This window comes from Mirounga leonina, unplaced genomic scaffold, assembly GCF_011800145.1.
Source record: "Mirounga leonina isolate KUSES-001 unplaced genomic scaffold, KU_Mleo_1.0 Mir_165, whole genome shotgun sequence".
Taxonomy (NCBI): Eukaryota; Metazoa; Chordata; class Mammalia; order Carnivora; family Phocidae; genus Mirounga; species Mirounga leonina.
In genome coordinates, this window is record NW_023270415.1 from 30,531,724 (window position 1) to 30,542,703 (window position 10,980).

The 10,980-nt window shown below is 43.5% G+C and overlaps 1 protein-coding gene across 1 annotated transcript; it reads left to right on the forward strand.

The window, feature by feature from the left end:
• Positions 1-1,249: 1,249 nt before the first annotated feature.
• Positions 1,250-6,688, forward strand: FABP5 (fatty acid binding protein 5). Its single transcript, XM_035011424.1, has 4 exons — positions 1,250-1,426; positions 4,010-4,182; positions 4,554-4,655; positions 5,220-6,688. Exons 1-4 carry the CDS (start codon positions 1,348-1,350, stop codon positions 5,271-5,273), a joined length of 408 nt encoding a protein of 135 aa, XP_034867315.1. The 5' UTR covers positions 1,250-1,347; the 3' UTR covers positions 5,274-6,688.
• The last annotated feature ends 4,292 nt before the right edge of the window (positions 6,689-10,980 follow it).

Sequence of the window (10,980 nt, forward strand, 5' to 3'; positions counted from 1 at the left end):
GGGTGGAATGTGAACCAGTGTCTTGGTATGTATGGTTCAGGAGATTGCAGCCTCTGCTCTTAGCTCCTTGAGTACAATGAGCTAGAGGCAACCACGTGTGGTCCTGTTTCACAAGGTCTGACGGGAGGACTGGACAGGGATTCTGGTTCTACCACTTTGCAAACATTCCCTGCCTCAAGTCCTCTTTCAAAAAATTGGGACAACACTAGCAAAAATTTAGTGGAGCTCAGAGTTAATGGATAGAAAGTGCGTAGGAAGCACAGCATCTAGCACAAATGAACCTTATCTCATCTCATCTCACCATCTAGCTCAGTAAATGAACTTTAACTCCATCAAGACAGCTGGCCTCTCTGTGTGGCAACTTTCTCATCTCATCCCAGCTCACTCCCACAGGGACCTAGGATCACCCAGTAAGATACTGTGACACGTACACTTTGAAAAGTATAATACTCTACACAACAAATACAGGGTATCATTATAACTAAAGGCAAAGAGGAAAGTGCTGGAGTCTAAATACTTGGGAGTCTGAGAAAAAACTATGAAGGGCTCACTCAACTAGGAATGTAAACCAATAGCACATTCTTGATGGGTACATTTAATAGCAATGACAGTCGCTTAAACTGAAACTTCTTGAGGAGTTTTAGTTTGGAAACCGAAATCTTCCCCTACCCTGTGCCTTCTGATAAAATCATCTAACTCAAATCAGGTACATACTGGCCCTGAGGCCCTAACTGGACAGGGGTGGAGGAGGGAGTTGAGGAGAGAGGTGGGGGGTGTCCTGAAGGTGGGGAGATCAGGTTCTCTCAGGAAGGTATGGGATGTTGGTTAGTCCACTGACTAGAGGTGGAGATGAAGGAGGCCACGAAGTTTATCAGTCCATCAGCCAAACGACCACCGATCAATCAATTCCTGCCCCCAAACCCAACAAGGGCTAGTCGATTCGTTGGGGCTATTTCGAAGGAAAAAGAGTGGCGGCTTGGGAGGAGGAACGGTGGGGCGCTGGAGAGGTGGGGCCCCTCCGGCTTCAGGCGCTGGCGTCCGCGGCGGCGTGGGGCGCGCCGGGCGAGTCCGGGCTTGCAGGAAGCGCGGGGGGTGGGGCAGCTCCCCCAACCTCCCCCCGTCCCGGGGCAGGTGGAACGGGTAGGCGCCTCGCGATCCGGGGAGAGAGGCCCTGGGGGCGTGCGGGGGGGCGGGGCGGGGGCCGGGCGAGGCGCGTCTCTCATTGGCCCCTCGGAACCGCCCGGCGCGCGCCGCGTTTATAAAGCAGCCACGGGCTCCTGCGGTCGGAAGCCAAGCTCCGACGCCCCGCTCTGCTCTGCTCTCTAGGCCCGCCGGCCCGCGCCCACCATGTCCACCATTCAGCAGCTGGTAGGAAGATGGCGCTTAGTGGAAAGCAAAGGCTTTGACGAATACATGAAGGAAGTAGGTGAGGCTCCCGGCCAGGCGGCGCCTGTAACGTGGCGAGCGTGCGTGTGTGTGTGTGTCTGTCTGTTCCTAGGTCCCCTTCAGCGTGCTGAGCCCAGCGGCGGGCCATGCCCGGCTGTCTACCCCAAACCCCTGTACCCCCATCCATCTCCCTCCCCCACCCGCCACCAGCACGTGGGCAAGCAGCCGCGAGAGCAGCGTGCGCTCGCCGCCCGCCTGCGGATTCTGAGATGTTCCGTCTCATGGGCCACCCAGCTCTCTTTGCTTTCCCCTAGCCCACGCGGCAGCCACCCGCACTGCGTCCTGCCCTTTAGCGCACTCCTCTTCCTCCCACCCCGGGCTTCACTTCTTTCAACCCCATCGGACAGCCCCCGTAACTTCCCCGATTTTTCTCTTCCCACCGCTCGTCTTCCCTCCTCCTGCCGCCATCCTGCCTCTCCCACTCGCCCCATCGTGGCCGCGCCCACTCCTTCTTTCCCACCTTGCTCCCGCCTTGCCTCATCTTTTGTTCTTAGGTGGCGTGCGGGTCCCCTCTTCTCCACAGGGCGCGGTCTCCAGCAGAAACCCTTTAGAAGGTCGGGATGGGGCGACCGCTTCGGCTTTTCTTCTGCCCCCGGCCGCCCCCCCCCCCCCCCCCAACCCGCAGGCCCTCTGCCCGCCTTCCCCGGGTGACCGGGTCCTTTGGTTTGGAGCAGCTCCCGGTGGAGCGTCGGGTTATCCGCGCCGCCCGGCCACAGAGCGGCGCCTAGAGGCGTGGTGCTGGCGACGCCGACCTTCTTTCTGCCGGCTCTGCCCGGCCTGAGCGCCGCGGTGGGCGGGTGGCCTCTCCGAGGGCAACGGCGGGGCCTGCTGTGCCCACGGATGGCCACGCGCTGCTGCCCTGCCCTCTGCGTCTCGAGGGTGAGGGGCCTAGAGGCAGGGAGTGGATCTTCTTGGAAAACCGCAGAGCCCTCCTGTGGCGGCTGCTTTCCAACTGCACGCAAGATGGGGGTGGCCCTGCAGAAGGCCCCCCACTGCTTGAAGCCTTTCAAAGCAATAGGAGTCTCTGTAGGAAGATTCCAGTTCTCTTCTCTCAGAACAGTACTTGATTCTCTGTTATTGTCCTTTTCTAAGCCAGTGACAACGATTGTATGCTGGTTGACACACTGGGTAGATGAGCAAACAAAAGTGGACCTTTGTCACAGGCCACTAGGAAGTGGGATGGAATACTACAGCATGGATCTGCTCTGAAAAGGGGCTTCCAGCCCTAAGACAACTTCCGGGACCCTGAGGCTGCTTTAGAAGCTGCCCATCCCACAGATGTTAACATGACAGCTTTCTGGTGCAGAAGTTACTACAGAGACCCTCTGCTGAAACCTAGTCCCTGTGGCACTTCAGAAGCCCTCCTTCGTTAGCCTTTATCCAAGACAATGACAGGTGAAGGCTGGTTCTGTGGTGAATCTTGAGTGTATTTATGATACTGTGAGTCAAAGTAGAACGCAGTCTTTTTCTTTTTTTTGCACTATAAATCTAGATCAAGATAACTCTGGAAAAAGCCAATTACTGCACTCATAGCCAAGACAGGTCTGTGTGTGTTCACTTGTGTGAAGACCAAATAAAGAATGCTCTTTCTCTGCCCTTTGAAAGTGAATGTGTTCATTGGGTGGTTTGTTTCCAGGGTTCTGGAGTCATGACAGTTGTCAAGGTCAATACATTAGAGAGCAGTCGAGGTGTGAGAAGAGCAGAGCCCTGTATTTGTTCAAAGTGAGAATTAATAATGACTCATCTAACAACACGAGGCACCAGCCCCCACACTGGCAAAAGAGAAGGCACCAAGAGGACATTGCAAGCCTCGCTGAGTTTCTGTCATCAAGCCAGTTATTCTGCTTAGGTTGTAGTCTCGTCTGTGAAACCAGGATTTGGCCTAGATCTAAGTTGCCTTGTAAATGTTACCATTAGGGAGAAATACATAGATCATAAATTAAATACGATATCAATATAGTAATTGAGTTCCACAGCTCTGAAATGCTTACTGATTTTGAGGATTAAAATTTTCCCAGTTTATTAGCATCACGATTGTGCTCTTTGAACAGAATTGATTTGGATTTTGTGTAGTTATTAATCAGATACTTATCAAGAGCTTTGTACGTGTCAGACTGTGTGCTGGAGTCCTATAATACAGTGTTTGGCAGAATTGAGTACATCCATTTTAGAAGTCCAGATTTCTTCCCTAACTTTCTGAAGGCCAGCATAATAGCATGGTGGCCAAGAGCTTAAAGTTTGGAGCCCAACTGCCCGCTCTGTTGGTTGCAACTCTATCACTTCCTAGCTGAATGAGCTTGGGTAAGTTACTTCAGTGCCTCATTTTCTCATCTTGTGAAATGGACGCTATCTACTTCTCACACAGTTGTTGCAAGGCTTCCATTAATTCATATATGTTAAGTGCTGGCACATGGTAAGTGCTGGATATGTGTTTACACTTGTTATTGAGAAGTGAGTAAGTGGAAATATGTACCACACAGTAACTGCAATCAAATTACCGCATTTATTATGTAGACTATAGCTTTGGTCTTCCTGTTATTTAACATCATAAACCATTCTACAGGAGTGGGAATAGCTCTGCGAAAAGTGGGTGCAATGGCCAAACCAGATTGTATCATCTCTTCTGACGGCAAAAACCTCACCATAAAAACTGAGAGCGCTTTGAAAACAACACAGTTTTCATGTAACCTGGGAGAGAAGTTTGAAGAAACTACAGCTGATGGCAGAAAAACTGAGGTCAGTCATAACTTAACAAAATCACAGAGGCTTGTAGGATGATAGATTGTATTAATAATATTCTTACTGTTTATAGGCAAAACTTAATGAAAAAGTAAAATTATCTGATGAATTGAGTTTGACCAATTAGTGAAAGTTCCAGCTTCATAACTTAGTCTATTTTGGAAAAATAGTTTAAGGAACATGAGAGAGAATAAGTGTCTCTTATATGGGGGTCTAGATTGAAAAGCATAAACTATATTATTAAAATCAGTATGGGTTAATGAAGTGGACCCAGAAAGGAAAAGATGAAAAAATGTTGATTAAGGAAGTTATGAGCCATGGCATCTCTCTGAACATACTTTGGAAGATTAAAAAGTGTATTTTTGCAGACTGTCTGCAACTTCACAGACAGCACGTTGGTTCAACATCAGGAATGGGATGGGAAGGAAAGCACAATCACAAGAAAATTGGAAAATGGGAAATTAGTGGTGGTAAGTGCCAAACTTCTTATGTCTTATTAGGCTTTTGTTTGCATTCAGAGTTCACGTAACTGCTCAATATCACTGATCATGAACATGAGAACTAGGTTTGGGTAGAAAAAAATTGTAAAATAACAAGGTAAACACTAGAACACTAATAACTAAGAAAGCCCTTTGTGGGGGTGGAGACATGAGATGATGTAGCAGAGGATGTACCTGGAGCTGGGTTTAGTTTATGCTCACTACTGCATTACAGTAAAATCATGGGCAAGCCACTGAACTCCCTTCTTGGACATACATCTTTCCATTTCTTTAAAATAAGGAACAACATTTGCAGTGATCAAACGAATACTTTAGATTTTGCAAATCAATACTTTAGTTTGCAGTAAAGCATACACATGTCATAAGCAAAATAACAGGTTCTAGCTTTTCAAACCCAGGAATTCTAAAATTCATTTTCTCCATCTATGAAGTAGATTACAAAGTTTTGTAGGATGCCGATCCTAGTATTTAACTACTACCATTGCTCTACAATGCAAGACTAACCTAATTCTTTAATATCGTTCTTTCTTCTAGGAATGCATCATGAATAATGTCACCTGTACTCGGGTCTATGAAAAAGTAGAGTAAAAATTCCATCATCATTGTGGACAGGAATTAGCTGTGAGGATGAACAAGCTCAGTTCAATGAGCAAATCTCCATACTGCTTTTTTTTTTCATTACTGTGTTCAATTATCTTTATCACAAACATTTTACATGCATCTATTTCAAAGTGTTGATTTAATTAGGATCATCCCTTTGGTTAGTAAATAAATTTGTGCTATGCCAGTGTTGTATGCTTTTTTTTAACTTTATAGGAAATTAGTCATAAATTTTAATAAGTATGAATTGAATAAATTCTGGGGTAGTCGTGAGGGTACTATATTGAGATCATATTTTAGTAATTTATATGGAGAGCTACTTCTATGGCAAATACACTACCAATCATTTAAGCTTGCCCTACACTATTTGAACTCTATATCAACTCTTAAATTTAAGAATCTTAAATTTCTGGCAAAAGTCTATTCTCATTAAAAAAAGAGCTACATAAACTTTATAATATAAATATTAGAATAAAAGTTAGATTACCATCATTGACCAGTGATCATACTTTTAATAGTGTACTTATAACTATTATTCAGGAATTCTGCAACCCCAAATTCCTTTAATTAACTTTATGAGGGCCTACCATGTGCCAGGCAGTGTTGCAGAGGTTGAGGCATATCTGGACACAAGGTCAAATCATTGCCCTCACAGCTTGGAAGGACACAGTGGGTTCCTTAACAGAAGCTGTAGAAGTAATACAGCTCTAAAATGCTTCCTGTGTGCATATATAAAGAATAACAATTCTAGTGAACACCTGTTCTGCTTCTCAAACTCAAATACAAACATCTGCAGTTCACCTTTGGAGAAGCAGCTTGTAGACATTGGGCTAAAGCCTTATGTGCATGATCAGCAGAGCAATACTTAGGGGAGCTAGTACCATTATCTCTATTCAGCAAATAAAACAGGTTTTGACTAACTGACCTGTTCAAGAACATAGGAATTAGCAGAGCTGGATTGGGAACGTACATCTCACGGAGTCCACTCAATGACTCTTCAGTCATTCTACGACACTGCTTCTCATCAGCTTGTATTAAGATCCTGAGTCTATAACGTCCCTCAATATAATAATTGAGGCTTTTGCAAAACTACTCTGAAATGCTAGCTGGTAAGAATCTTAAGAATTACTGAAAGCTAGCAGTCAGGGAAAGAGCTCAGCTCACTGACGCTCTAGGCCTATGCTGTCCAATATATAGCCATGAGCCGCAGGTGGCTATTGAGCACTTGAAATGGGGCTCATCTCAATTGAGATGTGTTGAAAGTAAGATACACATGGGATTTCAAAAACTTGATACAAAAAAAAGGGTGAAATGCCTCCTTTTAAAAATACTGATTACATATTGAAATAACATTTCTGGATATAGTTGGTTACCTAAATATATATTAAAAATAATTTTACCTGTTTCTTCGTTTTTTTACTGTGGCTAGGGAAAATTTTAAAATTATATGTGCCGGCATTTTTGTGTCCATGTCTTTTTATTGGATGGTGCTGCTCTAAACTTCCTTTTCTATTTGAATTTCCATCTTATTTTAGTCTTCATGCTAGAGTTCCTCTTTCATCCTCTTTTTTTCACTTCTAACAATAGTGTGCACTGAATACAACTCTCCCTGGATCAAACACTGGGCCAGGTATTTGAAGAGATTTGTAATTCTCAGAACCACCCTAGATTATATGCATTAACTATTGTTTTCTGCCTTGTTTAGATGAGGAAACTAAGGCTCAGAGTCTAGGTAATGGGGTTGCAACCCATACAGTGAGTACAAGGCAGAGAACAGATTGGAGCACAAGTTCATCTGACGGTCAAGCCTGTTCTACTGATAACTATTATTCAGGACTTCTGCCACCCTGTTCTAATGCCGATACTGCCTCAGTTCATGGATGGTGGAGTGTTGCTTGAGGAATAGTAGGCTCACATTTCTTACATGGGGACTGTTGACATTTTGGGTGAGAGAATTTTTCACTGTGCTGGAGCATGGCAACATCATAAGACCTTCTGCATCCTAAGATCATGATCACAGAATGCTCACGGTTCCCATCAGTCTACGCCAAACACCCCCTACATTTCCATATGTCCTATAAGGGTATGGTATCCTACCCATTTGAGAACCCTGGGTAGAGCAAATGTATGTCAACTCTGTTACCTGGTGTCAATTAAGCCCTTCTTTCTGCTAAGCGATCATATAATGTCAATTGACCTCTTAGCAAAAGACATAAAGTAGTGCCTTCATTGAATATTTTTGTTTTCTCTTAACTGGTGGTATGCTGGAATGTATCCTGTTTAGTTCTTCAACACACAGGATCTCTTGGGACATTTGCTTTTACCCCAGATCTATCAACTCTCCTGTTTTCTTTTCTATGCATCAACACTTTGTTGCCAATAACCCACTGGACATTTCCCTATGGATGCCATGTTTAATTTCAAACTAGTTAAATCTTCCTAAAATATAATGTGCTGATGTAAGTGCTTGGGCTTTGGAAGCAGACAGTCCTGTAATCCAGTTCTGGCTCTCTACCCTTTAAGAACTCTGTAACTCAGGGCAAGTTACTTGACTTATGATCCCTAGTTACCTTCTTTGTAAGAAGATACTACCTTACCTGACTCTTAGAATTGTTTTAAATATTAAATGAGATAATGTGTGTAAAGCACTTAGCCCAGGGCCCAGCAAACAGTAAAGGCCCAATGTCTCTCCGGTACTGCTCAATAGAACTTTCTGCAATGAAACAGGCTATAACATCCACACAATCCAATACACTGGCCACTAGCCACATGTTTGTGGGTATTGAGCACTTGAAATGTAGCAAGTGCAGTTGAGGAATTGAATTTTTTGTTAAAATTTAATCAATTAAAATGAATTTAAATACCCTTGATTCTGACCTCATGTTTTCCAAAATCCAATTTCTTATTTTTGATCCCAAACCTTTTCCTCTTGCAGTATTCTCCATTTCAATACACAGGAATGGCGTTTTTCCAGTTCCCAACCTAAAAGCCTGAGAGGGGTCTTTAATTCCTTTCTTTTTTATACCATATCTAATCCATTAGCAAATTATTTCAGCTTTACCTTCAGAATATATTTAGAACTCAGTTACTTCTCACCTCTTCTGCAAATACCACCCTGGTTCAAACACCACCATCTCTCCTCTGCTCTCCTGTCGGCATTTTTATTCTCCTAGAGCTATCATTTTAAAAAAACAGCGTTAAAATATATACTCCTCTGTTAAGAAGCTAAAGTCTTTACAGAGGTCCTATCCAATCTTGTCTGTGTCTCCCAACTGCCCAACATCCCCTCCCGGTTTCTTCTACCACTGTCCTCTCAAACATTTCCTTTAGCCACTGACCGTTGTAGACACAGGATGTTGTGTGCTGCCTCAGGATGTTTGCACTTGTTGCCTCTGCCTGTAACAATCTTTCATGAGGAACCTGCAGCCCAGGCTTCTCAGCTTTCTCACTTCCTTCAGGTCGCTTCTCAAATGTCACCCTCTCAATGAGTCATTCTCAGATCACACTATATATAATAGCTATCACCCCTCCCCCGTACTCTCTATTCCCTCACACTGTCCTTGCCCTTACCACCAGTCCTGACTAACAATATATTTACTTTAAAAAATGGGGGGAGAATTTTTACCCATCTCTCCCACTGGGAAGTAAGCTCCATGAAGAAGGGGCTTTGTTTTTACAGTGTCCTCTCTTCAGTACTCAATTAAGAAGCAACTTGGCACACAGAAGTAACTCAATAAATATTTGTTGAATTATTAAATTCTTTTTTTAAAGGCTTTATTTATTTATTTGTCAGAGAGAGAGAGCACTAGCAGGGGGAGCAGCAGACAGAGGGAGAAGCAACCTCCCCGCTGAGCAGGGAGCACAATCCTCAGGACCCTGGGATCATGACCTGAGCTGAAGGCAGAAGCTTAACTCACTAAGCCACCCAGGTGTCCCTAAATTCTTTAATTAATGGCTTCTTTGTGCCTGTTTAACATATTTTAATGTTACTTAAGACCCTTTAAGATTTTGCTTCAGTTTATTTTTGAAAACTATATTTCTTACCCTTCGTACACATCATTCAAATTTCATCAGGTCTTCTACTTACCCTAGAAGTAATGTGCTTGATGACTATAGAATATGAGTGAAATAGGGAGCAAGGAATTCATGCCTCATTTTCCTGAACTGGTATGTCATGACATTCTGCTCTACCAGCAAAAAGACTGCCTGATTTCGGGGAACATTTAAAATTTATTTTACTACAGCTGAGTACCGCCAATAGGCAATGTCTGTCACAGAACTTCACCTGAGTTGTTTGTGGAATACAGTACAAATTAGATACAATTTACTACAATTAAAATGGTTTCACATAAATCAAACCCTCACCAAAGAAAAATGTACAGGCAAGAGATGACTTAACTTTTGGATCACGTCCTTGAGTACTACAAGGCCTACAAGTTCATACTTTCCTTTAAACAGAATCTGGGTGCCCAAGGATGAATGGTTATGGTGAATCATGACCCTGTGATCTTTGTAGGCAATGTGAGGCTTTGTTATTTGCAAGCCTAATTATGTCGCATTTATTGTTATTTTATTCAGTGGTTTCTTGAGTCTTAATCTCAACTGTTTTCTCAAAATCTGGTCTTTGTGCTATAGTCACTGAAATGTTGGGAACCATGTGTTTAGTGACTAGATTCTAATGCTGCCTACACAACTTACATTATTACTCAATTCCTGATGCTTATTGATCAATGATTATTAATGTTTGTGGTATTTTAAATTCACCTTTAAGTTTATGGGAATAATGGTGGCTTTTCCCTGGGTTTCATGTAATCCCCCACTGTTCTCCTTTCTTACTGTTGCCCTCAGAATTCACTGCCGCTTGGTGGATCACATGTGCTGTGGGTTAGGAGGAAGAAATGATGAAACTGATAGACGGTTTAAAAAGCTGAGTGACACATGTTTTGAAGTATTGTGAAAGGCAGAGTAGTATGACTCCTCACTGGTCCCACAGCAACTGGAAAATAACTTGAGTCTTATGACATCTGGTCTGTCAGGACCAGTCACAAGCTCATATGTGAATATTTACTTGGGATCAAGCCCATCTCCTTCCCATACCTCCTTCTTCCCTCTGCACACTTTGAAAATGTCTGAGAAGAGAATAATAATACTTTGAAAAGAGTACTTACAATGGTGCTGGTGACACATGATATGGTGAACAAGATAGAAGCAGGGTCAGGCTCCTTTTTCATGGAACTGACATTCTAGTGTGAGAAGACAGAACGCAGACGATTATAACAAATGGCATAGAGTGAGAAATGCAGCAAGAAAAAAATATGAAAACAGTAGTGTGATAAGCACTGAGTAGGGTTGAAGCTGCTTTATTTGGGGTGAGCAGGGAAGTCTTCTCAGAAAGGTAATGTTTGAAATGAAACCTGAATAAGGAGCAGAAAGTAAGCAAGTAAATGTCTGGGGACATCGCATTCTAGGCAGAGAGGTTAGCAATGACAATAGCCCTGAGTGGGGACAAACCAAGTGGGAGAGTGGCAGAAGTTTATTGAAACAGAAGCAATGATGGACAAAATGTAGTCTAATATTTGGGTAAGAGACAGAGCATGTGGGATCTGGTAGCTGCTAGTGAGGGATCTGGGATTATCTGAGGGTCACGAAAAACCACTGGAGGGTCTCAAGTAGGAAATGACAGAAGACAAACACA

Coding starts and splice junctions, on each gene's coding strand:
- FABP5 (XM_035011424.1), top strand. CDS start 1,348: ATGTCCACCATTCAGCAGCTGGTAGGAAGATGGCGCTTAGTGGAAAGC. Junction 1,427..4,009: donor CGAATACATGAAGGAAGTAG/GTGAGGCTCCCG, acceptor ACCATTCTACAG/GAGTGGGAATAGCTCTGCGA. Junction 4,183..4,553: donor CTGATGGCAGAAAAACTGAG/GTCAGTCATAAC, acceptor GTATTTTTGCAG/ACTGTCTGCAACTTCACAGA.